This window comes from Aspergillus undulatus (assembly GCF_047715775.1).
Source record: "Aspergillus undulatus strain CBS 261.88 unplaced genomic scaffold BDV17scaffold_7, whole genome shotgun sequence".
NCBI lineage: Eukaryota > Fungi > Ascomycota > Eurotiomycetes > Eurotiales > Aspergillaceae > Aspergillus > Aspergillus undulatus.
In genome coordinates this window covers 560,174-588,098 of record NW_027396611.1, presented here as the reverse complement: position 1 = coordinate 588,098, position 27,925 = coordinate 560,174, and the positions used below count along the sequence as shown (strand labels likewise).

At 51.0% G+C, this 27,925-nt stretch overlaps 6 protein-coding genes across 6 annotated transcripts; 3 read left to right on the top strand and 3 right to left on the bottom strand.

Moving 5' to 3' along the window:
* Positions 1–130: 130 nt before the first annotated feature.
* Positions 131–10,127, top strand: BDV17DRAFT_255166 (membrane morphogenesis protein VPS13). The gene is made up of 2 exons (XM_073756893.1): positions 131–9,710; positions 9,782–10,127. Exons 1-2 carry the CDS (start codon positions 233–235, stop codon positions 9,820–9,822), a joined length of 9,519 nt encoding a protein of 3,172 aa, XP_073619049.1. The 5' UTR covers positions 131–232; the 3' UTR covers positions 9,823–10,127.
* Positions 10,128–13,542: 3,415 nt separating this feature from the next.
* Positions 13,543–15,539, bottom strand: BDV17DRAFT_255165 (HNH endonuclease signature motif containing protein). Its single transcript, XM_073756892.1, has 4 exons — positions 15,124–15,539; positions 14,727–15,004; positions 14,509–14,676; positions 13,543–14,450 (listed from the first exon to the last, which is right to left on the bottom strand). The coding sequence occupies exons 1-4, from the start codon at positions 15,530–15,532 to the stop codon at positions 14,127–14,129; spliced, it is 1,179 nt and encodes a 392-aa protein (XP_073619048.1). The 5' UTR covers positions 15,533–15,539; the 3' UTR covers positions 13,543–14,126.
* A 1,716-nt stretch (positions 15,540–17,255) lies between these two features.
* BDV17DRAFT_255159 (putative G-patch domain protein (TFIP11)) lies at positions 17,256–19,838 on the bottom strand. Its single transcript, XM_073756891.1, has one exon. It carries the CDS (start codon positions 19,705–19,707, stop codon positions 17,383–17,385), a length of 2,325 nt encoding a protein of 774 aa, XP_073619047.1. The 5' UTR covers positions 19,708–19,838; the 3' UTR covers positions 17,256–17,382.
* Positions 19,839–19,880: 42 nt separating this feature from the next.
* On the top strand, positions 19,881–21,061 carry sod2 (superoxide dismutase sodB). The gene is made up of 4 exons (XM_073756890.1): positions 19,881–20,085; positions 20,152–20,558; positions 20,618–20,685; positions 20,734–21,061. The coding sequence occupies exons 1-4, from the start codon at positions 19,977–19,979 to the stop codon at positions 20,819–20,821; spliced, it is 672 nt and encodes a 223-aa protein (XP_073619046.1). The 5' UTR covers positions 19,881–19,976; the 3' UTR covers positions 20,822–21,061.
* Positions 21,062–21,299: 238 nt separating this feature from the next.
* On the top strand, positions 21,300–22,766 carry BDV17DRAFT_288282 (uncharacterized protein; the record flags this gene model as incomplete). Its single annotated transcript, XM_073761359.1, has 1 exon — positions 21,300–22,766. One exon carries the CDS (start codon positions 21,300–21,302, stop codon positions 22,764–22,766), a length of 1,467 nt encoding a protein of 488 aa, XP_073619045.1.
* A 683-nt stretch (positions 22,767–23,449) lies between these two features.
* BDV17DRAFT_216732 (uncharacterized protein) lies at positions 23,450–27,016 on the bottom strand. The gene is made up of 5 exons (XM_073755523.1): positions 26,643–27,016; positions 26,503–26,580; positions 26,372–26,446; positions 25,999–26,288; positions 23,450–25,947 (listed from the first exon to the last, which is right to left on the bottom strand). The coding sequence occupies exons 1-5, from the start codon at positions 26,800–26,802 to the stop codon at positions 23,605–23,607; spliced, it is 2,946 nt and encodes a 981-aa protein (XP_073619044.1). The 5' UTR covers positions 26,803–27,016; the 3' UTR covers positions 23,450–23,604.
* Positions 27,017–27,925: the final 909 nt, after the last annotated feature.

Below are 27,925 nucleotides of genomic sequence, written 5' to 3'. Positions count from 1 at the left end.
TGAATCTCGCCCATGTGCACGTATGTTTTGATTTCTCCTCATCTGCGGCTACCCCTCTTCGCCGGTCTAGACCTGACTAGACCTTCTCTCGCTCGATCTGATACTGACAGGTGCTTGCGTAACTATCTAGTTACACCGACGTTCATCGTTAAGACTTATCGTCCCGGTCTGACCGTTCATTGAAATTCTGAAATAAGTCTCCCGGCCCGGGGCACGGCCGCAGCTCGCTACCATGTTGGAAGGCTTGGTGGCTAACCTGCTCAACCGGTTTCTGGGCATATACGTCAAGAACTTCGACGCCAAGCAGTTGAACATTGGTATCTGGTCTGGTGATGTGAAACTACGGAACCTCGAGCTGCGACGAGAAGCTCTTGATCAGCTGCGGCTTCCTCTTAACGTCGTCGAAGGTCATGTTGGTGAGCTTACTCTGTCAATACCCTGGTCAAATCTGCGAGGGAAGCCTGTCAAAGTCGACATTGAAGATGTATTCCTGCTCGCCGCGCCAAAGGAAGATGTGGACTACGACCCGGAGGAGGAGGAGAAGCGCGCGAATGCGATAAAGATGGACAAGATTGAGAGTGCAGAAATCCTCAGAGAGCGCAACTCGGAAGGCATGAGCCAGGAAGAACAACGCCGTAACCAGAGTTTTACACAGAGTCTTGTCACTGCCGTTATCGACAACCTCCAGATCTCCATCAAAAATGTGCACATTCGATATGAGGACTCGCTGGCTTCCCCGGGACATCCATTCGCCGTCGGCTTTACACTGAAGGAGCTGAGTGCTGTGAGCACGGACTCTGAATGGAAACCCACATTCATCCAGTCTACATCCGGCACGACACACAAGATGGCCATCCTAGGTGCGCTCTCCGTATACTGGAACACGGACGCCGAACTCCTCGGAACAGGTCGAGGATCCGATGTGGGCGCTGAAGCGCAGGGTATCGATCATGCGGAGCTCCTGGAGAGATTGAGATCCGGTATCGATAACGAAGACGGTAATCAATTTATTCTGCGACCTGTTAGTGGACGCGCTGGTTTAGAGATGGACAAGACTGGAAACCATGATCGTTCAGCTGTCAATGCGCGGCTCCTATTCGATGAGATCGGGTTCGTCCTGGATGATGAACAGTATCGAGATGGATTAATGCTCGTCGACCTATTCCACTGCTTCATCCGCCAACAAGAGTACAAGAAGCTTCAGCCAAAGTCTCGACCCAAGGAAGATCCTCGAGCCTGGTTCAGGTACGCCGGAGAGGCAGTCCTGAGCAAGATTCACGATCGAAACAGGCGCTGGACATGGGACTACATCAGAGAGCGGAGGGATGATCGAATCGCGTACATTAATCTTTTCAAGAAGAAGAAGCGGGAAGATATAATGTCACCAGACGAGACCGAAGAGTTCAATCGACTGGAACGAAAGCTGAGTTACGAGGATATTCGCTTCTGGCGCTCACTCGCAAGAAATCAGCTACGCAAGGAAAACGTAGGCGTAAAGAAGCCTGCACGACAACAGACATGGGGTGAGTGGATCTGGGGATCCAAGAAAGAGGATTCAGGGGAAACCGCTATGACCGAGGAGCAACGCCAAGAGCTCTACAACGCTATCGACTGGGACGAGAAGAAAACAATCTCAGAAAGTGTCGACGTTCCGAGAGAGTGGGTCAAACTTCAGGTCAATGCTGGCCTCAAAGCCGGAAGCTTGACATTGTTACGCAGTCCTCATGGTGTCGCAAATGAGGTCATGAAATTTGTGTTTGATAACTTCCGTGCCAAAGCAATGCAGCGTCCAGATTCCTTCTTTGTGGACCTCGACCTTGGTGGTTTGAGAGTCTACGACGGGACAACCGAAGGCAGTCTATATCCCCAGATCGTGAAAGTCAAGGACTCTCTTCCGGAGCCCAAGAACCGTGTATCGGAGGTATCTGGGAGTGGAGAATTTGATGCCGAGGAGGGATCTGATGACCTAGAAGATGAAGACAGCTTGTTCCACTTGCAGCTCGAGAAGAACCCTCTCGAGAGCGATGCCGACTCTGTTGTTAAAGTCAAGCTAAAGAGTATCGAAGTCATCTACAACCCCAGATTCATTGCGGAAATCGCAAGATTCTTCAAGCCTCCTGAGCGGCACATGGAATCCATCGGCGCTATTCTCGACTCGGCCGGTGCTACTGTGGAAGGAATCCGGCAGCAGACCCGAGCAGGCTTGGAGTTTGCCTTGCAGGAGCACAAGAAGGTTGACGCGCAATTTGATGTTCATGCACCTTTAATTATTGTTCCAGAAAGTATCACGCACGAGAGCTCTCTGTGTTTGATTGTTGATGCTGGTCACGCTAGCGTCAACAGTGAACTAGTCGACAGACAAACAATGAGGGACATACAGTCAAAGCAGAAGCGTCAGTACGACGCGGGTGATTATAAAGAGCTGGAGCATCTACTTTACGATAGGTTCCTGATAAAGCTTGACTCTACTCAAGTCGTTATAGGTCCCGGTATCGAGGCCACCAAAGCTCAGCTTGGGCCCAATGTCGAGTCAAAAAATTTACACATCATTGACCGCATCAATGTTGATTTTGTTTTGGAGATGTGCATTGTCCCAAAGCTTACCGAACTCACTCGAACACGAATATCGGGTCACCTGCCCGAGCTTCATGCGTCAATGTCGGACACGAAATACAAGGGCCTAATGAAGCTCATTGATATCGCCATTCCGCGCTTCGACGATGAAGCTCAGGAAACAAAGGCTCCTGAGACTGAGCAGACAGCGGCGATGAGTAATAATCGAGCAAGGTCATCCTCTTTCCAGCCTATCGGCCTGAGAGAACTCCCTGTTGTGGATGACGAGACGGACACCGAGGACAACGACCAGATGAGCAAAAGCGTGGATAAACTCCCTGACATTCATCGCAGGGATTTCGAGTTCAAGTTCACTGTTGGTCGCCTCCGTGGATCGCTGTTCCGCTCCGATGCAGCCGAACCTTTACGCGAACAGCTGTTGGCTGAACTTGTTGCCGAAGGATTTGCATTGGACTTCTATATGCGGCCTTTCGATATGGTGGCCGAAGTTGTTCTAAAGTCTCTCAGCGTGGATGACCATATAGAAGAGAACCCCGTCCCCGAGTTCAAAAAGATTATTTCATCCACTGGCTTTGATGCCGATGAGGACCGGGACCTTTTCTATCTGAAATTTGTTCGAGTGAAGCCTGAGTCACCCGAGTTCCAATCCACGTACGAAGGGGTGGCAATGAACCTCGATATCTCTGTCTCAACCATCAACCTTGTAGTCACAAGAAAAACACTGCTGACCCTGCTCGACTTCATCCTCCTGACGTTTACGAATCCACAGCAACCGAACAATGAAGACGCTCAAACAGGGCGTGCCATTGAGAGTCCAGATGCTGCTGAACAGCAACCACAACAAGCCGGGAAAATCCGCATCAAAGCCGACATGAAGAGTATTGCTCTTATTCTGAACAACGACGGTGTTAGGCTTGCTACGCTTAGTCTTCATACAGCAGATGTGGGAATATTCCTTGTTGGCAAGACTATGCGCATACAGTCTCGTATCGGGAGCTTGACCCTAATAGACGATGTCAACACTGGTGCACGAGAGAGCTCCGATCTACGCAGACTTCTGACCATCGAAGGCGATAATTTTGCCGACTTCAAATACGAGACATTCGATCCTGAGAGTGCTAATTATCCTGGCTATGATTCTGAAGTCTTCCTGAGGTCGGGCTCAATCAAAATCAATTTCCTTGAAGAGCCTTATCGGAAGATCATCAATTTCCTTGTCAAGTTTGGCAAGATGCAAGCTATTTTCAATGCCGCTCGACAAGCCGCAGCCAATCAAGCCAACCAGCTTCAGCAAAACGCATCTAGAATGCGTTTTGATGTGGTGGTCATGACTCCAATCCTGGTTTTCCCCGGTGCCATGAGCGAGGATCGTCCCTATGACACAGTGACAGCTCATCTCGGTGAAATATATGCGAAGAATACCTTTTTACCGCTTGAGGAGGAGCCAGACAGTCCTGCCGTTAATCTGATATCCTCAGGAATCCGCAACATTCGCCTGACGTCCAAATTCCACTATGCTGGAGGCATGGTAGAGGAACTTGAAATGATCCAAAAGGTCAACCTTGACTTCAGCATATGCTACCTTGAGCACCAACCGGACAATCCGCGCCCGGACATGGAAATAGAAGGAACAATGTCACCCATCAACCTTCGGGTCTCGCAGAAGCAACTCAAGTTCCTTCTTGACATCTCCAGAACGGCGCCCAATGCCTTTGTGACGGATTCCGAGCAGCAGGAGCTGGAGGCAATGGAAGCTCTTCCGTCTCTCACCGAAACTAGCAGAGAGGCACAATCTACTACTGTCCGAAGCGCGAGCCAGCAGAATGCCGCGTCTGCCGATTCCAACAGAAAGCAAGAAACGTGGGTGCGACTTGACATGATCTTCAAGGCCGACAGTGTTGGTCTGGAGCTTATACTTGGTAAAGACGACGCGCCTATTGGCAACCTTGAGGATTCCAGCCTCTCCAAGTTTTCACTCAATGACACTCGAGTCAAACTGCGTATGCTGACAGATGGCTCATTGGAGTCGGAGCTCCTGATCCATTCGTTCTCAATTCGTGACAGCCGGAAGCAGGAAACGAACAAGTTCCGGAAGATCATGTCATTAATCAACAATGATGTGAAGCAACAATTTATGGCTAGCGTCTCTATATCACCTGGTCCCGATAAGCATCTTATTGCGATGTTGACTATCGACAGTCCGCGAATTATACTAGCATTGGATTATCTATCGGCCTTGCAATCTTTCGCCAACTCAGTCTTTGCAGCGAATGAACCCGTGGAGGAGGATGATAGCGAAGACACTCCTGATGAGGATGAACCCAGATCCAGCATGGCGGAGAGCACCAACGCTTCCTTACTATCTCCCTCGCTGGAAGAGGAACCCGCTGCAGCTGCACAAAACCAGATGACCGTATCATTCCGAGTGAGTTTAGTTGACGCGCAGATCATTACAATCGCCAATCCAGCCATTCCTCATACCGAGGCTATAGTCCTTGGAGCGAAGGAAGTTCTTTTCTCCCAGCAGAACGTTTCGACTCTGCATGTAAACAGAGTTGGCATGTTCCTCTGCCGCATGGACAAGTTTGAGACTAGTCGTCTCCGAATTCTGGATGATTTTACTCTTGAGTTGTCTATGGACAGTCGCCCACAAGACAGAGGCGCATCGCTTACTTCCATTGACATCCATGTCGAACCGCTTGTCCTACGTCTCTCTCTGCGCGACATCTTGATGGCGATACAGATCGTTAATAAGGCGTCTGAAATACGGGCTGAAAGAGATCCTCCTGCTGAAACCGGCGATGTCAAGGCCATCTCAGACTATAAGGGTACATCTGGCCCCAAGTCGAGGAGAAAATCATCAGTCGGCAAAGCGACGTCGGCGGCTACCGCCAAAGGATCCCAAAGGCGCTCGAGCGGTGCTGTGGATACCCTCGGCCGCAAGTCTTCCCACCAGCGTTCTGTAGTCCTGAAACGGGAGGAGCTCAAAGCTCAGATTGATGGTGTTAGGGTCATCCTCATCGGCGACTTGCATGATCTTCCCTTACTGGATTGGAGCGTCAAGAAGTTCACTGTCGATGCTCGTGATTGGTCTTCGACGCTCACTGCAGACACCAGCTTTGATACATTCCTCAACGTATACAATTTCTCCAAGTCAGCCTGGGAACCCCTTATAGAACCTTGGCAATTAGGGTTCCACATGGCCAAGGAAGTTCATCCTGACGTCTTCTCCGTTGACGTCTACTCCCACAAGACGATGGAGCTCACGATTACGTCTGCTACGATAGATCTTGCCTCCAAGTCCTTCAAATTCTTCTCCACCGATGAGGACGTACTCTCAAAACCGAGAGGTGCTGATGCACCTTATCGAATTCGCAATCATACTGGCTTTGACCTTCACGTCTGGGCAGATGTTGCTGAAGGTGAAGATGGACCGGCTGCCAAACTGGCTGATGGCGACGAATACCCTTGGCGGTTTGAAGACTCAACGTCTATGCGTGAGACACTCGCTCCGGAGGGTCAAGCTGGTCTCGTCGGTGTCAAATTAGAAGGCAGTGGCTTTGACAGCGTGACTCGCATTCCTGTTGTTCGGGAGGGTGAGATGTTGTACAACCTGAAGCCTAAGAAAAATACTGTACTTCATCGACTTCTGGTTGAGGTCAAGCTGGGCCCGGACAATGTGAAGTACATCACCATCCGCTCCCCACTTCTCGTTGAAAACAACACACAGATCCCCGTGGAACTCGGTGTCTTCAACCCCCAGGACGGCCATCTTCTTAAGATTGAGAAGATACTTCCTGGAGATGCTCGCCCTGCGCCTGTGGGTGCCGCCTTCATGCACTCGATCGTTATCCGACCTGACCAAGGTTTTGGTTACGACTGGTCGCATGAACAGTTGTATTGGAAAGATCTTATGCGCCGTCCGACTCGTACCATCAAATGCTTGAGCGAAGGCGGGCAGCAAGCTCCGCCCTTCTACTTCCAGACGAACGCCACTTTCAACGCGAGGGATCCTCTCACAAAAGTGTATCCGTACATGCGCATTCGGATCTTTGCACCTGTCGAAATTCAAAACCTGCTGCCTTACGACTTTAAGTACCGCATATATGACAAGAACACGAGGAAAGACTGGACCAATTTCTTGCGCAAAGGTGGCGTCAGCCCAGTTCACGTCGTTGAACTGGCCCACCTACTGCTGCTTAGCGTTGACCTAGAAGACACTGTTTTCAAGCAAAGCGACTTCTCAATCATCAACGGGAACGCGCAAGACTTCAGAAGAGAGCATACTCTATCCTTGAAAGACGAGCGAGGCCTTCAACTGAAGCTAAAGCTTCACTTCTTCAATGTACCTGATAGTGGCGGTGCGTTCAGGGTGTCGGTGTACAGCCCATACCTCATTTTAAACAGGACAGGGCTCTCGATGGAGGTGCAGAACAAGGCCTTCATGCAATCAGCTCGCTCAGCAGCTGGACAAGGACTAAGGGCTGAAGCTGATTCGAGGCAAAGAGGACGGGTTCTTCCGTACATGTACTCATACCCGACAGAAGACCAGAAGAACCGATCCATATTGAGGATTGGTGATTCTTCCTGGAGCAAACCGCAAAGTTTCGAGGCCATTGGAAGCACGTTTGAAGTCATCCTTCCTGATACTGATGGCCGATCAGAGTACCATGCGGGTGTATCGGTCGCTGAAGGTGAAGGCAAATACAAGCTGACCAAGATCGTCACCATCACGCCTCGCTTTGTCTTGAAGAACAAGCTGGATGAGAACATTCTGGTTAGAGAACCTGGCTCTTCGAGTGTCACGGACATCAAAGGGGGAGATCTGGTGCCTCTTCACTTCCTACGACAAGCTGGCGAGAAGCAGCTTTGTCTCTGTTTCCCTGGCGTGAACAACCAGTGGTCCTCTCCTTTCAATATTGCAGATATTGGAACGGTATACGTTAAGCTGGCCAGACAAAACCAACGGCAACGGCTAATCAAGATCGATGTCATCATGGAGAATGCCACCTTATTCGTCCACCTCAATCTCGAGCACCGCAATTGGCCATTCTCTATGCGCAATGAGAGTGACATCGACTTCATGTTCTACCAGGCAAACCCGAACCTGGAAGACGACGAGGAAGACCGGACAAATACCTGGCGTCCGATTCGCTATCGTCTGCCCCCGCGCAGCATCATGCCGTATGCCTGGGACTATCCCGCGACCAAAAACAAGTCTCTCGTGTTGGCATGCAAGAACAAGGAAAGGCGGATCAGGTTGGCTGAGATTGGAAACTTGATACCCATGCGAATCCCGCCAGGTAACCCCGGTGAACCGCAGAAGATCATCGACATCAACATCGTTGCCGATGGTCCTACGCAAACCCTGGTTTTATCGAACTTCAAGGCATCGAAGAGTATGTACCGACAACAACGATCACAGACCTCGCAGACAAGTGTGAACACCGGATTCGAGGTCAAGGAGTTCGACTCAGAAGTCAACTTCAAGGCCCAACTTCACCTTGGAGGCATCGGCATTTCTTTGATCAACCAGAAAATGAAGGAGTTGCTTTATATGACATTCCGTGACATCGAAGTCAAGTTCAAGGAGTCGAAGGCTTACCAGACACTGAATACTACGATCAAATGGATCCAGATAGACAATCAGCTTTACGGTGGCATCTTCCCAATGCTGTTATATCCCAGTGTGGTCCCGAAAACTGGTAAGGAAATGGAAGCACACCCAATTTTCCATACCATGATCACACGCGTGAAGGACGACTCGTATGGTGTACTTTACATCAAATATGCGACGCTGCTTCTCCAGCAGATGACGCTTGAACTGGACGAGGATTTCATCTTCGCTATGCTCGATTTCACAAAAGCTTCCGGTGCGGCCTGGTCTGAACAACAAGAAGGCAAGCTCTGCGAGGATGAACTAAACATTCCGGAGCCGCAAAACGAAGGCTCTGCCCAGGACGTCTACTTTGAGCTTCTGCATCTGCAGCCAATGCAGCTTGATATTTCCTTCATGCGTACTGAACGCGTGAACGTAGAGGACACTCTGCAGCCATCCAATCCCTTGATGTTTGTCGTCGATGTTATGACCATGTCAATGGGCAACGTCAACGACGCGCCTATCAAGCTCAACGCCCTGATGATAGAGAATGCTCGAGTCTCTTTCCCCGTCCTTGCAAGCAACATTCAAAAACACTATACACAGGAGTTCATTCGCCAGATCCACGTTGTCCTTGGATCTGCAGACTTCCTCGGTAACCCGGTCGGTCTGTTCAACACCGTCAGCTCCGGTGTTGCCGCGATCTTCTATGAACCATACCAAGGTCTGGTCATGACTGACCGGCCCCAAGAGCTCGGTTACGGTATTGCTAAAGGATTCGGAAGTTTTGCGAAGAATACTGTCTTTGGATTCTCGGATAGTATATCCAAGCTCACCGGTAGTATGTCAAAGGGTCTAGCAGCTGCAACACTCGACAAAGAATTCCAAGACCAACGACGGATGTCGAAGACCCGAAATCGGCCGAAGCATGCACTCTATGGTATCACGGCCGGTGGCAGAGCCTTCGGTAACAGCATTGTCAGTGGCATCGAGGGTATTGCGCGGCACCCACTTCATGGTGCCGAAAAGGAAGGTATTCAGGGATTCTTCAAGGGTGTCGGAAAGGGTTTCCTTGGTTTGGCTACCAAGCCAGCCATTGGCGCTTTTGATCTTGCTTCCAACCTTGCTGAAGGTGTACGAAACACCACAACAGTTTTCGACGCAGAAGGTCTCGATCGCGTCCGGCTTACTCGTTTCGTGGGCATGGATGGTATTGTTCGACCATACTCCCAGCGCGAAGCCCTCGGCCAGCTCTGGCTCAAGACAGCTGATGATGGGAAGTACTTCCATGAGGACTACATTGCCCATCTTGAACTTCCGGGTCGCGACATGCTTATCATGTTGACGTACGATCGAATCATGCTGGTGCGCAGCAAAAAGCTTGAAACTGACTGGGACATCCGACTGACGGATATCCAAACTATCTCGAAGGAGCGCACCGGTATGAGCATCATGCTTAAGGGTGGAGCTAATGGTCCCTTCATCCCCGTGCAGGATGAGAGTGCAAGAAACTGGCTGTATAGACAGATAGCAATCGGTAAGCTACCCACCTACCAATCCGTCACCCTCCTATATCTGAACACCTAACTGACTCGCCCTTCTGTATAGCTGTCAATGCATTCAACGAGAAGTATACCAACAGGGTATGATATGATGCCTTCGTGACGACGTTATGCTGGGTAACACTTACACTATACACAAAAAGATGCGGGGAATGGCATGAATTAACGATGTTGTTCGTTTTTCTTCACTTTGCCCTTTTGCTCTCTTCGCTACACGTACATAATTTTTTTCTCTCTGTTTTATTCGCGATTGACTTGTTGCATTCTTTTGCTCTGCTTGTATATAGATACGACCTTGCCCGTTATTGATAAATAGTTTAATGGTTCGTTGGCATCAATGCAGTTCATAGTTTTCGTGGGGTTATCTAGTAGGCCCTTGTACCTAGATCACGCCGAATGCAGAAGCTACGGACTGGTGAGGTGTCAGTCGCTCTTTCCCTGTTGCGAGAATGGTGATATGGCGAACAAGGAAAGTGAGACCCGGACACGAGAAACAGAATAGGCAGGAGCAACCCGAGCCTAAGCCTGGCTTCGACCTAGAACCCCAGACAGACCTCCAATAAAGGCTTACCACCTAAACGGTCGTGTGCCTTGCGATATACGTCCTAGCTATACTACACCTTGTTCAGTGTGCTGGAGTTCGATATACTAAGATGGCTATTCACGGTTCTTCTACGATGCTAGGATACTTGATTCTAGAATTCGTGATTCCAAGATTGTTCTGCTTCCAGGAATGAATAAATTCGTTTCCAAGGACGCTGTTCCTGGTATCGATTCTCAACTTGGAACGTGTCATCATCAAGCCGTTTTGACGGAACTTTGTGGCGCGATTGCCCTGAAGTGGTGTTCACTAAGAACCAATCAAAACCGGAAGTGCGCTAAGGTGCTCGAGTTTGTTCTTGGCAGAGCATCGGATCAGGGCATCAGCTACAAGCCAATCAGAGTTGCGTAAGTTGAATCCAGTCCCTCCCTGAAGGCGCTAGGACTTCAGAGAGGGACGGGATAACATCCAGACTATAGAGCAGGAAGTAGGAAGATGGGACAAAGAAACTAACAGTCACTATAATAGCTACAACAAGGTAACCACACGGGGGCAAAGCCAACAACAATCACTATGGCAGTTACAACTAGGTCAACCACAGGAATGTCAAAATTCCTGACTTATGACCAAGAACCACTTTATCATCGCTGGTAAGCGCACATGTCGCCCGATATTGTGGTGGAAGCCAGATCAAGCGCTGCCCATTGCGGCTTATCCATTTCTCATGCACAAATATCTCGTTTGCGAACGAGCCGGGGGTTCTATGGTTCAAGGAAAGCAAACAACGATAAGGGTTCAGACCAAAGACTTCGGCTGGCAATAATACAGTAGTTTTTCCAGATCGCGGTGACGTATTTTATCAGTACCACCCAGCCAGATTGTTCCATCGCTAGAGACACCCGTAGCTATACTCCAGCGCCGGATGGTTCGATCGTTAGAAGCGGACACAATTATCTTACTGTCAGGTGAAAAGGCGACTGCTTTGACTGGGCTTATAACATGCAGATCTGCCCTTGAGTACTATTTGCTGTATCCCGAAGCTGGACAGTTTGATAACTGGAAGAAACAAGTATCCGCCCATCAGGTGAAAAGGCGACTGCTTTAACTAAATATTTAGTATTATCCAAGATACATTGAAATGAGTCACCGAGCAATCTACCCTTAGCTGCCTCAATGCGTATGCGGTTATTGTCTGGATAGCTCAGGAGTAAAGGTTTCTTACAATAACCTTTTGTCTCTCTCTCCCCGTTTCTCTGCAATCTCCCTGATTCATGTTCCTTGGTCCTCATGAACCGCCCATTACACCCCCCCCCCCCAAACCTCCTATTTCCATGTACCTCGTGCCTACAGTCCCCCTCTCCGCAAACCTGAAACTGTACTTTGTGACATGGCAGTATAGCATATTGACCATGAAACAATTATCCCTGTGGACAACGAGCAAGAAGGGCCTTCTTTGCACCACACGCAGCTGCATTATTACTTGGCACGTTTGCAGTCTCGACATGGAGAGTGTCATCCGGTCGTCGGACAAAGGTTCGTATAAATCTATTATGTCTCGTTGCCTATCTTGATAGTTGGTGATGTTTCTCTTTCAGGTATAGTTCCCGGGCTTCAAGATGACCACTTCGATGCGACAGGCAGCGTCGACAACGACGACGACTTACCCTACCCAGATACTATATTCCCTTGGACATGGAACTGCGATGCTGAAAAGTGTGAGCCTTCAGCCGCCTCTCGAGGTGCAGATGACGGTTCATGCCACAACGAACCAATTTCTGCCACTTCCGAGGTTAATGAAACCGGCCCGTGGTATTGCGAAAGTTCGGCGATACTGATGATGCCGACAAGTACGATAATAGCCCCACGAAGCATCTCACTGATGGAAGCAAGGGTGGTTTGTCAGATACATTGGGACTGAACTCTTCCCACTTCCGGCCTGTTGGTTGATGGATCGCAGCCTTCTGTCTGGATGCAGAAGCGCCGAGCCTGTGACCGAGACTACCATGTGTAGCATGCCTCAAATCTCCCAGTTAAAGGATCGCAACCAAGAGAAACTCGCGTGTACCTTCTTGAAATACACTGAATCTACCGCACCGGGTGGTCCTCGAACAAGGGCAAGGGCTAGGGCTAGAGCAGAAGCAACCTGATCATTTTTTGGTTGCTCTCGGGCCTGTCCATTTTTAGATATCGAAGGCGAGCTTCTCCTAGAATAGGTGGGCTAAAAGCTTGCATGGGAACAGAATAAGGAAGTATTTAGTCAAAGGTTCGCTGGAAGAAATTTGAAACCCTTGCAAGGACAATAGTCAAGGAAACTGAAGTTTTTGGTTTATCCAGCAAAGCGCATACCAGATGGACAGGGTCGAAAATTTTCTTCCTAGCCATAACTATTCACCCCACAACTTGCATGATGGACTAGAGTCTTGCTTTCTATTACAGTGTGCTGTTGGACGGTTCTCAATCGTCTTCTATCTTCATTTATCGTATGGTCGTCTAGCCATTCAAGGCGTGCTCCCTACTAGTAGACTCCGTCACCCTTCCTTCGAGAGTATTAGGCGAGCCGTAAAGATATCGCCAAGACGCTCATATTCAGCATCGAAGGCTTCTGGAAGACAATTTCCAAGGTTTCACGTAAGTTCTAAACGTCACATCGCGAAGATCTTGACCAACAATCCGAATACGGCCGGCGTCCACGTCGTGGTCACGGGAAAGCAGCTGTAATAGTGTGGATTCTACGCCCCCAGTCTAGTCGCCATGGACTCTAGATAACAGTTACCAGAATCTAGCTTACCTGGTCGTTTCAATTATGGCCTGATAACAGAATTGAGATGCGTTCTTGCCGGATCAGGATGCTATGCCGGCTATGTAGGGGCTTTGCGCATGGCACGGCTGCGTTCATTATCACACGTTGTTGACGAATCAGGAACTAGCCCAGAAGGACTAGGGACTTCAATAGGCAGTAGGAAACGCGCTCCTGCTCTGATGCGGCATCCCGCTCTCACACATATCCCTGCACTCAAGACGCAACGCCACCAAGACGGCTTCGGGAAGGACTGAGCCTCAATAACTATTAACGATGATCATTCTTACAATGAGCCAATGGAGGCTACAAGCAACCCTCCTTATCGGGGAATCAAGCCCGGGCCAAAGCGAAGGAAGGCAATGGAAACGAGTCTCTGCCCATGCAGTGTTTCAATACCAATGGTTCCAATTAACCGATTACCGTAAAACCGCAATGTGGGTTAGGAAATACTTGCGCCTCGATTTAGGTAAAGAAATAGAAAGGAATGGCTCCGAATAGAAGAAAAGAAGTAGGAGGAGGGCTAGATATTTGTCTATAAAAGCAGTCAACTACCCAGCCTAAGATACACCCACTACCTTTTCAAACTGATAACTGTTGATACTTTCCTCCTTCAGTCACCCAATTTTGATTACACAACCATGGTGAGTAGATGGATCATGGGAGACTGTATCCAGTTTGCTAATAGGTATGGCAGGCAGTCCAACTACCCAGGAATATTCTTCAGCTTTCCGCCCAGCCGGCCCTTGAGAGCTTCTATGAACAGCACCAGGGCTCTATGGCTATACTGCGTCCTATTCTCCGTGATAAGCACATCCAGTTCCTCTTGAGCAGGCTTACCAGTTCAACCCTCCTTATCTGACCCTCTTTACCTGGGAAGTCAAGGCATCAGCCCACACGCGTGCGCTTGTGACACAGACACCAATCCAGCTCGCCCCAAACGAACGCCTGCTGCTAAGAAAATCATTGCAAGAGGCTAGTATTGACCAACAATGGGAGCTGTTTTAAGATCGCTATTGTGAATGGGTGAGGGAGCGAATTAATACAAACCATCTAGCAGTACACGGTGCCCCATAAGGCGACAGTAAGAGCAGTGGTAAGGTCTGAGCTTCCATCCTCTGCCAAGCAGGACCCTTCCGATGCCTCTTTCAATTTATCCCAGCGCCGTATGTTCCGGTCGATATATTCACCCATTCCCGAAGCATGGAATATCTGTGCAAGTCGATAATGGCATTCCAGGTATTCCTTGTTCGGTAGCGGTAGATCTTCGTAACCAGGCGCCTGTTTGAATGTGATTTCAGTTCCATGAGGAGCATATTGCTTCATTTCGAGAGAAAAGCGCTTATAATGGATGAAAACGTATGTGTCATATAAACCCTGAAGACAATCATTAGTTAGTTAGTACCTAGTTAGCTTAATAATCTTAAAAGCTTACGGTCGGCTGAAACGCGCATTCAAAACGACCGAAGTCATTATGAATTGTCTTATGTAAAAGAAAGCCATTATCAAGATTATCAATGGTGGTCGCTCTTAGAGTCGGGAGGGTTGAAGGGAAATATCTGTGTATCGAGGCCCAAATAGAAGAAGCCCTATCTCGCGAAGCCTGTTAAATATTAGCCCGTAGTCCTCCGAGGAAATTAATAGAAATGATACCCTCGATTTGTCGAACTTCCCGAAGCTGAATGGAATGATATGGGCTGCTTCGAGCTGTCCGTAAAGGACGTCTATAGGTTCCCCCTGCTTCTCCCATTCCTCCTCGTCAAGGAAGCGTGAGATAATACACTTATGGTTATCACGGTTGAAACAACCGTCAACAAACTGTTGGCCGCGAACTTGTGATTTCGTTAGTTTGGTTCGTTCGGTCATCTCGTCCTCTTGATTATCGGAGAAAGGAGATTGTATGGTAGGGGTTTTCCCACCCGCTGCTCTAACTAAAGAATGTCAGCTTAGTCTAGGTCGATAGATTTGTCGATGAAGGTGGCCATTGACTATTAGGGTATATTTCTCGTGTACCTATTATTGTACCCGCGTGTGGGATAATCGAACTTACCCGGTATAAGGAGGCAGGTGACAACATTTCTGAATGCATCAAAAAGCTGGTCATCTGTCTGTGACTTGATAATATCCCGAGCAATCGCCTCACGGCCGCCCTCTGGCAAAAAATTCAAGAGCGCGTGGTAGGTAGCGATCAATTTAGCGTCTGCATCGCCTTTTGATGGGTGATATCTTGACAAAACTTCCAATGCTTGGGCCTTGAGGGCCTCCCATGGTCCAGTATCGAAGATCTCGGGCGTCGACAGAGATGCGGCTGAGGATTCCTTGCGTAGTGGGGCTCTCTGCTGAACCTCTTCTATTTTCTTAACCCTGGCCGACCGACGTGGGGTTGAAGTGGGGTCATCTGCGGTATCTATGGGTGCTTGCGGGGAAGTGCATCGCTGCCGTTTCCTGGATTTCGCCATGTTGGGCATAGGAATAGAGCAGTAGAAAGAAACAGCGACGGAGGCATGTAGAAACTGACGGGGCCGGTAAAAGCGGCTAGGGATCGCGCTAAACCAGAGCAAGGGCGAAAGCGAGGGCGCCATACCTGAAGGGGAAGGGAAATATAAGGATAGGCAGGCGGTGGGGGTGAAGCGACAGATAAGCTCTGCAATGGGCGCGTTTCCGGCGCCCCGCTCACCGTGTCAACTAATACTAATTAGCAAAGAGGATGAACTAGATGAGCGAGGCAGAGCTGCAAAGGCAAGACTCGGTGAGAAGGCCATAAGAGCGCTCAAACATTTGTCTACTATTCCGATGTCTCAGTAGCCACTTGACGTCCTTTAGGGTTGTCGACGTAAAATACCGCTAGAATCGATTCGATCCCGTAGAATTGGTGGAGGAGCGAATTGGACTTCAACACCAATTCTTCGTGTGATGAAGCTGCGGCAGGTGCAGCACGGCAAACACCAAATTGCACCTATCAAAGGAATCGGAATTCCACCTATAATCGACACCAAATTCTACCAATTGCTTGATCTATTGAATTGCCGACTCGGATACTTGATTCTCCGAGTTTTTGCCTATAAAAACCCCATCATTATTGTACCTAGTTGAGACCTCCAGACCTTTATTCTACTTCAATTCAATACCTCCAAAGGAGCCATTCCCAGTAGCTAGTAACTAACCAATACGCTTATTTGAGCAGTTGATAAGGGTATAGGATATTGTTTCTAAGATCACATATGGTATCATTTGTATCAGCGTCCTGAACCAACTCTGGAGAAGAGAGATATGGTTTAGTGTATTCCTGGTTATATACTAGTAATAAATAGGTTAATGCTTAATGCACCTCAAGGCTGGGGATAGTTCAACCGCTCGATCGCTGTGACGTATGAAATTGGGTGGTGAAGACTCGTGACCAAAGGCTCCTATGGGCTACGGAGGCGACTAATGGTATTGAATCCGGGTCAGGTGACTTAGGGGTCATGGAATGAATTGAATTGAATGTGATGATCTCCTAACTACAGTCTGTATAGTGGCTTGATTAGGTGGCCAGGGACCTCATTAGATCCTGAATAGGTCATAGGTAATATCGTATCCCGCATCCTTCAGCAATAGTGTGATTCCTTCATCAATAGTGTATGTAGTAGTCGAACGAGGCGATGTACTAACGTAAATCACCGGTCATCCGACCGCTCAACCGCGATCTGCTACGCCTCTACAACTTGAAGCTATTCGCAACCACCAAGAAGTCAATATTTCTAATTATTTTGCTGCTTATATCGCAGGCCAGAGGCCTCGACAGTCGCCTGTCTGCCTCCCTAGTGAGGCGGGCTTCCTACTGCTATTTATCTACCACAGCGGGGCCAGGAAGGACAGGGGCTGCACTTCCGCCGAGGTCGGTGGCTTCAGCTGACGACCTCGCTGGCCGCGACTTGAAGCTATCCCGACCTCGCCGTCAGCGATCCGCAGCCGATATCACAATTTAGTTTTGATAAACTTAACGAGTTTCCGGTTGCTAGGGATAGCTTCAAGTTTACTAGACATGAGGATTGATCGGACCGACCGGGAATTACGTTGCGTTGGTTAAACATCAGAGGTGTGACTAAAGAACGCTTGGCAGGTGCAGAATAGTGATGCAAAGCACGTGAGGACGTTGAGGCAGCGGCTCGCCCGCTGAGAGATACGGGTAGAAATGCGGCCGTTTATGGCCTCAGTAGCAGCCATTTTCGGCGTCGATTTCACAGGTCCTTACATTATAGTTGTAATAGTAACAGCAGGTATCTAAGGCAGTGGACAACGAAAGCTCATAATTATCGTAATTATGTTGTTATCTCCCCTCCGCCCTCTCAACAAGCCTCTCCTCCAACCCCATGGGCTCCCAAACCTCCTTGCTCTTTTTATTCTGCACCCACACGACATCCCCCTGGATAAATGCCACGACGCCACCCTTGCCCGTGGCGCTCGCCGTAATTCGGAATAAGGGCTGCCCGTTTTGAGGGTGCGCTTCGCGCAGGGGGAGCATGATGAGGCCTTCTTCTGCGCACCAGGATTCGAGGATATCTTTGAAGGCGACTTCTTCGATGATTTTTTGTTTGCGGGGTTGTTCTGGTGCTGATGCTGAGGTTGATGCTTGAGGGGCGGGTTGTTGTTGTGCTGCGGTTGTTTTCGAGGTTGTTGATGATGTTGAGGGTGGTGGAAGGTCTACTGCGGCGCGGTCACCCAGCTGCGCGGCTAAATCCATTGTGCGGAGGGCCTTGTTCCATTCCTCGTCTACGATAGTGAGGTCGTTGAGTTCGGGTGGGAACTGCGACCGCCACCAGGTGAACCACTCGGCGACTTCTTCGTAGTTGGGGTCGTTGGTGAGCCAGATGTAGAGGATGTGGTGGAATTTCGGGAAGAACTCTGCGACGAAGAGGAGGCCGAGGACGTTAGGCTGGAGCCAGTCTTTCCATTTGAGGATGTTTTCGAAGGCGGTTAGGTCTTGGTCTTGAGGGTTGACGTCGAAGTCGTTGCGGAGGTGGGCGGCTAGGCGGGGGAGGAGGTGGTTACGTAGGCAGGGGTCAAATTCGGAGGATAGGGCATCGCGCCAGATGTCGAAGCCGCGGGCTGGTCCGGCGCTGAGGTCCCATGTGTCGAGGAGGGTGCGGAATTTGCGTTTGGCATCGGAGAGGAGGCCAGTGGCTTGTTTTGGGTTGGTGTGTCGTTCGTCGAGATGTTGGAGCCATGTGAAGAGCCACCATGGAACGCGAGAGTTCTGTTGAGATTGTGATGAAGATGAGGAGCGTTTGGGTTTCCAGGATTTTAGGCCGCTTGTAAGCTTTGGGACCACTAGCTGGTCGATAACATTGGCATAAACGAAGGAGGGAAGAAGCTCTTTCCATGAGACGATGAGGGTAGTAGCAGGTGACGGATCGAAGACGTCCCACTCGTTCATCAGAGCGGACCGCACTCGTGGCAGCCAGAGAGTATAGATCATGGTCTCGTAAGGGGAGGTCGACTGGCGCTGCGCCGCTTGTCCATCTCTAGGTTTCCGGGACAGAAGAGGTTGGAGACGGCGTAGATTAGAGACAAGGAATGTTGAATTGTGAAGTGGCTCCCAACCTTCCATCGCCTCTCGGAAAAGAGGATGAATGGCCGCCACCGCAGTCTCCCAGAGCCTATATTCATCAATCTCCGCACGATATTGAATTTCCAGCGACTCTAGCTGGTCAGTAACATGGTCGAGCTTCGCCTGCGAGCCGCCATTACTCTCCTCGGGAATGACATCAAGAGCGCTGAAAGCGCCGACTAGAGCCGACAGCTGGTCGATTTGGCGCTGATTCGTATCCAGTTGATCCACAATCTGAGCCTCGTCCTGTTCGATGTACTGCTTCCTCTCCGTCAGACCCTTCCATTCATCGGCGAAGGCTTCGAGATCCTGCCGGGCACGGCGAGCGATCTTGTAGGCCTCGCTCTGCTCGGTATTCACAAACTCGACTTGTTGCATCAGTCCGGCGGTGGAGGTCAAGACTCTTTGCTCCTTGCCTGTCGCATCAATCAGGGACTTCAGCACGTTTGGCACCTCAAGACCAGCCATGTCCGCTTCGATTTCACGAGCGGTGCGGAATTGAGGCTTCTTCTTCGCCACAGGCTGACCTTCCCAATCAGCACGCTGCTTCTCCTTCCTCTGTTGCCTCTTCTTCCTTTTGTATTCCTCATCTGAGCTTTCCTCGACGGACTCGCCTCGCATCGCGGCGGCGCGCTTCTCTTCGGCACGAGCTTTCTTACTCTTCTCCTTGACCGCTCCCAGACCAATACCTTGCGGACGCGCTTGCGCTTCAATGGGATTCACGATACCCTGCCCGCTGGATCCAAGACCCTGGCCCTGGACATAACCCATCTTGGCCAGCATACGGGCACCGAAGGAGTTGGCCGCGGGGCCATTATTGGAGGACGCCTTGGTTGCAATGTTATTCCAAGAGTTGTGACCCATGCCTAAGCCCCGCCCACCTCCACGACCCATACTCATGCCCATGCCTGACCGTGCCGGAGGAGATTCTGATCGCGATGCGGCACGTTTGAAGCCACGAAACGAGGCGCGGGGCGGAGAGTCGGCGTCGTCGTCACCAGAACTCACATCGGTGTATTTCCGTTTGCCTGCCGGGGAGTCCATGATGCGACCCTGAAGCGATATAGGGCTCAAAAGATGGGGCGGCGTCAACCAGATGACAGTGTAGATTGCAGCTTCGGAGATGTCTAGAAAAGCTCGGAGGCGGTAAAACGGAGGTCCGAGGCATGACGGGGCCCGGCGACTAAGCTCAATAAATGACGTCTTCCTCTCAACGGGTTGCTTCTCTCCTCTTCTTTCTTCTCTCGAACTTCAATCCTCACTAATTTACTCCTCCCCTCTCTTCTGTAATAACAGTATACTCATCTGTAATTATGGCTTCTCTCGTTCGCACTTCTCTCCGCACTGGCCTGCGCGCCAGCTCATCCTCCGCTGCGCCCTTGACCTTTACCCGCGGCAAGGCTACTCTGCCCGACCTCGCCTGTACGTTTTGACTGTCGCAATTATCCTCAGTAAACTGGCATTGACTAATCGACTTATTTGGAATAGACGACTATGGTGCTCTCGAGCCCGCTGTCTCTGGCAAGATCATGGAGCTGCACCACAAGAACCACCACCAGACTTACGTCAACAGCTACAACACAGCCGTCGAGCAGCTCCAGGAGGCCCAGGCGAGCAACAACATCGCTGCTCAGATTGCCCTCAAGCCCCTGATCAACTTCCACGGCGGTGGTCACATCAACCACACCCTCTTCTGGGAGAACCTGGCCCCCAAGAGCGCCGGTGGTGGTGAGCCTCCTTCCGGTGCCCTCGGCAAGGCCATCAACGACAGCTTCGGCAGCCTCGAGAACTTCCAGAGCCAGATGAACACTGCCCTTGCTGGTATCCAGGGTAGCGGTTGGGCTTGGCTGGTGCAGGACAAGCAGACCAACGCCATCGCCATCAAGACTTACGCGGTGAGTCTTTCTCCATGGTAGACTGGGGATGCAGCAGACTGACTGCGCCTGAACTACAGAACCAAGACCCCGTCGTCGGCCAGTTCAAGCCCCTTCTCGGTATCGATGCCTGGGAGCACGCCTACTAGTAAGTGTCTGCTGTCTCTCGGTTGCACCCTCATCTAACTTTATGCAGCCTGCAATACCAGAACCGCAAGGCCGAGTACTTCAAGGCCATCTGGGATGTTATCAACTGGAAGACCGTTGAGAAGCGCTTCGCTTAAATTTGGGCGCAATGTCATTACGATTTGTTGGATATACTTACATCTGACGTGTAGTTGTGCCGATGTGCCTTAGTGAATATGATACCTACACACTATTAAATTTTCTTCTATGATGTGCCTTGAAGCGAATAACTGTTGCCAATTTACCTCGCCCTTTAGATGCATGATAGCGCGATAGCTGTCTATCCATGGTATTGCGTTGGCTGATATCCGGAACCGCCGGAGTCGGCAGCGATCTAGTTCAACGTCCCTGCCCAACAATAATTTATAAAATCGATCAATTCACGTTACATAGTGAGTAGAATCTGGATTTAGCAAGCATCTGACATTTCTTGGAGCTGCGTTGTTGATGCTAAGAGTGGGCGTGCAGTCCCACGTCATCACTGCTCGTGCTTCAACTTTTTGCCCGAAGCCATCGTCTCTCGGCTTACAATATTTTTTTCAGGAAGATTGCGCTTGCTCACTCGAATGCCAAATCATGTCCGAAGAAAAGCATGGCATCCGCGCCTTCTTCTCGCATGCTCTCAGGCCTAAGAAATCCCGCCAAGTGCTGCGCAAAAAGGGCTTTAGCGCCTCGTCGACCGACCTCTCCACCACCACTACCCTGACAAAAGACGACGATGTCCCTCCTGTACCCTCGCTGACGCCCCTCGCGGCTCACAATGCCAAATATCGCCATATCCACGCCCAGCAGGACACCCAACTAGGTGAAACCCGCGATCACACGGCCATCATCCACGCTATTGGCGTACAAAACTTCGACACCGACAGCGATGCGGATGGCTTCAATATCCGCGACAATCGGCCCCCGGGCGAGCCGCTCATCGCCAGTCTCCCCGACGACTTATGGATGCTAATCGCCGCCGAATACCTCTCCCCAACAGACGGCGCCCAGCTTGCCCTGGCCAGCCGAACCCTCTACACCCGCCTCTACCCGTATCCCTGGCGCAACCTCAACAAGGAGGAGTATACCGACGACCGCGCCGACTTCCTCGTCTCCCAGGACAAATACTACCCGCACCACCTCCTCTGCTTCCCCTGCGGGCGCTTCCACCGCCGCACCCAAGAAGGCCACGAAACAATCCAACCCTCCAAAGTCCTCAACCCGCTCTTCGACTGCCCCAACGCCCGCAACAACCTCCGCCCTCCCCCACGCCACCGCATCACCCACGGCCGCACAATCCCTTTCACCTTCGTCCAGCTCACCACGCGCCCGAAACGCTTCAAGAATCCGCTCTACGGTATCCCCGACGCGGCGTCCCTCTCCCGCCGCTGGCGCCGCGACGGCTGGTCCCATCAATCCCGCTTCCTAGTCCACAACAACCACCTCCTCATGCGCGTCACCTCACATACCTTTGCGGAGCCGGGCCTCCCGCCCTCAAGCCAGCGCCTCCTCCTCTACTCTCGCGAAGACTACTGGCCGTACTTCAGCGCCTGCGCACACTGGCGCGACGGCGACCTCATGTCTGCCGCCAAATGCGCCCTCGGCCACATCCCTCTTGCCCGGCGCACAGAGGGGCTGCAGGGCCTCGAGCACCGCGCAAAGGATATAGTCCACAGCCACGTGCATAACCCCAACGCACTCACAACTCTATGCTCGCACTGCCGCCCCATGCGCCGCTGCCCCGATTGTCCGAGCGAGTACCTGATCGAAGTGAAACTCACGGAGCAGCGTGAGGCCGGCGCGGCGAGCCGTTTTCGGCACGCGATTGTGGTGACACGGTGGTGCGATCTGGGGAATGGGGCGAGTCCAAGGCTTTCGAGGGAGTGGGCGGCTTGTAATGGGGAGGTGGAGGGGTATGATTCTTTTGCTGTGTTGGGGAAGCGGGCTATCTCGGGGGTTTTTGAGAGCGCGTTTACGGATGAGACGATTCCGGGGCAAAGGATTGTTTCTATGAATCCGAAGGGGAAGAGGCTTGGTGAGGAGGGGAATAGTTGGTATTGATCAAGAATATACAATTAGGTACTTGGTTTGTCTGGCGCAGGGTACATTGGATATTGGAGGTATATGGCGTTGTTTTAGGACTTTGGTCTCTGGTGATAGTTGTCCAGAATGAAATATAATTATCCAAACAAGGAGTCCATGCAGCGCGCAAGTCTTACCACAAGTATACCGAGTCCATGGAACCAGACCAGGGCAACCTACTACCCAGCAATAAGCTTAACCTTAAGGTTGAAGTGGCTCATGATTGCACCTTTTACGTGAAGAGGTAATATCAACTACCCAGCGATAACTGGCCTTATACTTTGAGTGCTGGCTGGCTTACAATTCTACATCAGAAGAGACCTGACTGAGAACCAAAAGAGAATTAATGCATCACAACAATCCCATCACCATCAAGACATTCGGCATTTCATCTTACACTTTTATACACAGACAAATAAAAAGCGCCATTGGCAGTCAAGCGAAAAGAAACGGACGAATACAAAACATAATGAACGCACCAGATGAACGCAGATTCAAACAAGCCTAACGAGAGAATACATCGCGTCGTAATCATTGCACCCATCCAAGATAGGCCAACGAGGTATACCGGTGATGAAGTGAAAGTGAAATAGCTCAATATGAAATGAAAACGAAACGAAACGTACTCGTACTCAGACTCATGCATGCAGTGCAAGACAGTGCTCATGGGGTATCGTGACGCGTTAGTGTAGTATAGATCAGAAGGTAGCATAGCAATTAGATGGATGAATAGCTGGGCAGATAAATATGTAGGTATATCGCATGTCATCTTCGTGGATCGTAGATCGTTGTGGATAGACGAGATCAAGATATCGTGTTAAGTCCGTCTCGACCGCCGCTCCATGTATCGCGGGCGCCGGCCCTGCTCACCCGCCGACTCATCTGCACGAGATGGATGGCGGGTTCGAATTGCGAAATCTTCTGTTGGAGATCCCAGTTCAACGGGCTTGTTGCCTGCGGTATTGACTGGCTCCGGGCCCAGAGCGACGATACCATTATCGTAAACCGCGGGGCGGGAAGAGGCGCGGACCGCAGAGCCATTTGACGCAGGAACTACAGTTGTCGGCGACGCTGGGGTATCCGTCTTAGAAGACGAAGAGGAGGCTACTGGGTTGGCCGTCGCAGCATCAGACTTCTTAAGCGAGGACCCCAAGTTCGCGCTGGCACCCTTCATCCAGCCGAATATCCCCAGCGAGCCGCGGCGCTTGTGCTGGTCTTTGCCGCCGTTGGAGGTCGTAGGCCTGGCCGTTGATGGAGAGGTGGGGATTGCTTCTGTGAAAGAGCGCAACATGCCGTCTTCAGCGTATGATAAGCCGGTGGAAGTAAAAGTAGAGAAATCGTTGCCCTGGCCGGATAATGGACGGGGAGATTTAGACGTCTGGTTGCGTGTCTTGCGGATAACTGGGGATGGAGCGCCATCGGAGTCCTGCTCGGCGGGGTCGGACATGGGTGAGGGTTGGAGCCGACGGGCGTTTGCGGAGCGGTTGAAGAACGTGGGAAGCAGGCTGATTCTCCGGCGTGGCTCGGGCTCGGGCTCTGTAGGCGACCCATCGTTGCTTTCCAACGAGCGTAGGTTGAGTGTTTGGATGATTGGCAGGGTTGGTTCGCGGACTGCGGAGTCGATGCTGTGCCGGCGGCCCAGGAAGGAGGATTGACTCGGGGCTCGTGCGCCGACGAGTCGAGAGTTTGCTGGCAGAGGTCCTGTCCGGTTCCGAGTCCTGGGACGGGCTGCCTCCATCCAATCTTGGGGTGTGAGAGATCGCGGCGTGGACCCTAGGCTGGCTGTTTCGTCGCGGGATGTTCGCCTAAAAGGGGAGTAGTAATCCTTGTCCATCCTGGCGAGCACCCTGTCAAAGTCCCTGCAGAAGAGTCCTTGGTTGCCGTAATAGCTGCCGTGGCGAGTTTCGACGCTATTCAAAGGGAAGAAGGCGGGGCCGTCGTCCCTTTCGTCTAGACTGGGCCGTGGCAGGGCCATTCTGCTTGCGTTCGTCTCCATGCTTTCTCTGGGCTCGCTCTTGAGTGAGCTTCGCCTAGATGTCACTTCATCGGCAGACCAGGTTCGGGTCAGGTATCGTCTTAAATCGGTCTGGCTCTTGTCCGCAATGGTACTGTTGGATGAACTGTTCGCCCATACTGGATAGGCTGTGGTCATCGTGTCTGGCGTGGGGGGCATCCGCGAGCCTCCAAAAATACTGTCCATCTTAGACTTCTGACTGGAGCTATTGAATGAGCTACTAGGGCTTGATGTCTCGGGTTGTTTGAAAATGTCCGACAGGTGTTGAGTCTTCACCCGCGCAACTGTCTCTTTCGATGCGTTATCCGCTGTCGTGGGAAGCCATCGATCTATACGAGCCAAATCGCGATTGGAAAAGCCTAATTTGGCAGAAGGCAAGTTTCTGCCTTCAGCACCCTTTTCCTTCTTTCTTACCGGAATATCGATCTGGTCAAAGCCGTCTTCAGTAATTGGGGCCTCACTAATATTCAATTCGCTGCACTCGCTCAAAGCACTTAGTCTTGGTGATCCGGTCTCAATTATCTCAGTCATGGAGTCCATGCTTTCACTCTTCATCATCGCGGCCGGTGATGCCGAATTCATAGGGACAGGGTCCTCTGCTTCGGTATAGAGGCTTCGTAAAGCCGCGGTGCTCTTGCTCTCCTCCAGCAGGAAAGAAGGTGCTCGCTGGAGGATTCGGGAACGCGACGAGACGCAGCGACGCTCTACCATTCTAGTGCCGCGCCTGGAAGAAGTTCTTTCTGGAATATCCTGGAGATCGAGAGTCGAAATGTTCTTGGGCGTAACCAGACTGGATTCATCGTCAAGAGGCGGTTGCGCAGTTGAAGGTCGCGAAATATCCGATCCTGTGTTAAGTTCCTCCACTCTCGCCTCGAGTTGGCATATCAATTCCACGGCTTCGGTAACCGCCTGATCTCGCTTATCGATCTCTTGTCGTAGCTGCTCATTCGATTCCCGTAGTCTCTGGTTGTCTTCCTCGGCTGCCCTAAGTTCCTGCACTTCTTCGTCCAAACCGCGCATTCGTTCAAGCTCATCCTCCAGTTCCTGCATCCGCTCCAGCTTCTTCTCTAGATGGGATAACTGCTGCGCGCGGTAAAATATCTCCAGTTTCAGGTCAAAGTTCTGCTTGCTGATTTTCGAGATATACTATAATCCATCAGTGACACCCTAGTACCGGTCCACTTCGTAAACACTCACTTGGTCCGTCTCCCTGACACCCATTTCCGGTGGCCGCCTTATGCTGCCTGATGATGACATCTTGTTGCTTCGCTGTTTCCCAGACCCCTGCTCTTCCTGAGAGATTGACTGGCACTGAGATCTCGATTGAGACTGAGATTGGCACCGATCTGGTGTACACTGGGGACTGATCTCCAACTCTTCTGGTCCACCGGTTCGGGCTCCTCGAGTGGCGCGTTGTTCTTTCAGTAAATCTTGTAGTAGGGCGGAGGATGGATTCACATATGAAGATGTGTTGGGTGCCAGAGTATCTGTATTATGTATTATGACTTAGCAAATCCACCCTCTTTGTTCTTTATCCCTGCCAAACAATAAAATAAAGCGCAGCACTCACGGGTCCTTGATCTTTGTGGTGTCCGAGGTGTGTTCGCCATTGTAGTCGGTGTCGTATCCTTCAACCAAGACATGTCTAGAGAAAGGAATCAATGAGATGTCCAGTGTTATGTGAAAAGGACAAGTGCGCACCACTGCCCATCTGCGTTTGGGTTTCCATCGTAATCTTGCCCTTGACTCGGGTAAGCGCAGGGGGAGGTCCCGATTTGGCTGCACAAAGGACAATTAGGTTAGCCCGATCTACAAATCTTTCAGCGAGGGGTGGGACGCACTTTTTGACTTTGAACTGTGTCCCAGCGACTTGCTTCCGCTGTTACCATTAACCAACGTCGCGGCCGGCGAGGGATATGAACAGTGTCTTAAGGACGACGGGGTCGGTGCAGTGGCCATCTGAGTCGAGCTCGAGCTTCGGCGCTGTGGCTTTCCCTCCATTTTTGCTGACGAGGTCTAACAATTGCGTGTACGGGTATCGATGGGGAAGCACGCGATTGCGATTGAATGCAGCTGGCTGGGCGGCAGGGACCTGTATCCACCCGCTGCAGTCCTCATAAGTAAGGACTTGAAAAACCAGGCAATAGGATCGCGCAAGGGCAATGGCTCATGTCTCGACCCGGTAATGAGGAAAGCTATGACGCGAGGGGTGTGCGAATAATCTCAAATATGGGGCGAGCGCGTTTGTCCCCTGCCGGGGCGGGGAGAGGCTATCTAAGAAGGAAGAAACGCTGGAAACAGATGCAAACAAGAACAAGAAGAAGAAGAAGGCGACGAAGCCTCAATGGGCACGCTGGGTGTGAGGGGGAAGGAAAGAAAAGCGATGACGAGGAAGTTCAACATTAATTGTGACGAGTCGATCACTGGGGATGTTGGTGTGCGGCCAAGGGAAAGGGAAAGGAGAGTTGAGGGTTGTCGATTCCCCACACTGCACGAGCTCACTCGATATCACTCTACACAGACCAGAGGTTGCCATGCCTCTGATGCGAGGGATAGACCGCGAATGCAGAGTGTGTTGTTGTCAAGGTCGACGCCGCATTCCCCCTCTCTTGACATGCAAATCCCACACAACAAAACCGCAGCGCAACGGCGAGAATGAGGTCAAGAATCCAGACCGAATTGTAGAGAGGGGACGATGCGCAGAAGCCGGCCATTCAGGGGCTTTGAGTTGGCCAACAAGAACCCGAGCCGCTGGGACTAAGGTCAGGTACCTCCGCTTAGTAGTTTTAGCACACTTTGGCGCGCAAAAAGGATCCAGACCGGCCTTCCTGGCTTTCTGATAACCAGGATCTTCATCCTTCTGTTGGCGCAGTTTTTCCAGCGTCAGCCCAATCGGAGAAGCACACTCTAGGTCTTGACTCTTGGCATGGTGGTCTCAGCAGCCACGGCTTTCTTTTCCTACCACCGGACATTATAAATGATCCGAGCCACAGTCGCCCTTAGTCCGGAATATTTTCCCTTGGGAGGCCGGCAATGATACGATGATATCAATTGCAGTGGTTGGACTGTTGGTTCACATATTTGGCTGTGCTAATCATAAGCTACAGTGGTCATTCTGATAGAT

Bases quoted from the DNA above. Each gene is read 5' to 3' on its own strand.
- BDV17DRAFT_216732 (XM_073755523.1), bottom strand. From the start codon at position 26,802: ATGGAGGGAAAGCCACAGCGCCGAAGCTCGAGCTCGACTCAGATGGCC. The intron at 26,289-26,371 runs GTGAGTGCTGCG...TACATAATACAG, and splicing joins ACCACAAAGATCAAGGACCC to ATACTCTGGCACCCAACACA. The intron at 25,948-25,998 runs GTGAGTGTTTAC...GATGGATTATAG, and splicing joins GTGTCAGGGAGACGGACCAA to TATATCTCGAAAATCAGCAA.
- sod2 (XM_073756890.1), top strand. From the start codon at position 19,977: ATGGCTTCTCTCGTTCGCACTTCTCTCCGCACTGGCCTGCGCGCCAGC. The intron at 20,086-20,151 runs GTACGTTTTGAC...TATTTGGAATAG, and splicing joins TACTCTGCCCGACCTCGCCT to ACGACTATGGTGCTCTCGAG. The intron at 20,559-20,617 runs GTGAGTCTTTCT...CCTGAACTACAG, and splicing joins TCGCCATCAAGACTTACGCG to AACCAAGACCCCGTCGTCGG.
- BDV17DRAFT_255165 (XM_073756892.1), bottom strand. From the start codon at position 15,532: ATGGCGAAATCCAGGAAACGGCAGCGATGCACTTCCCCGCAAGCACCC. The intron at 15,005-15,123 runs GTAAGTTCGATT...GACATTCTTTAG, and splicing joins CACCTGCCTCCTTATACCGG to TTAGAGCAGCGGGTGGGAAA. The intron at 14,677-14,726 runs GTATCATTTCTA...AATATTTAACAG, and splicing joins GGAAGTTCGACAAATCGAGG to GCTTCGCGAGATAGGGCTTC.
- BDV17DRAFT_255166 (XM_073756893.1), top strand. From the start codon at position 233: ATGTTGGAAGGCTTGGTGGCTAACCTGCTCAACCGGTTTCTGGGCATA. The intron at 9,711-9,781 runs GTAAGCTACCCA...CCTTCTGTATAG, and splicing joins GTATAGACAGATAGCAATCG to CTGTCAATGCATTCAACGAG.
- BDV17DRAFT_255159 (XM_073756891.1), bottom strand. From the start codon at position 19,707: ATGGACTCCCCGGCAGGCAAACGGAAATACACCGATGTGAGTTCTGGT.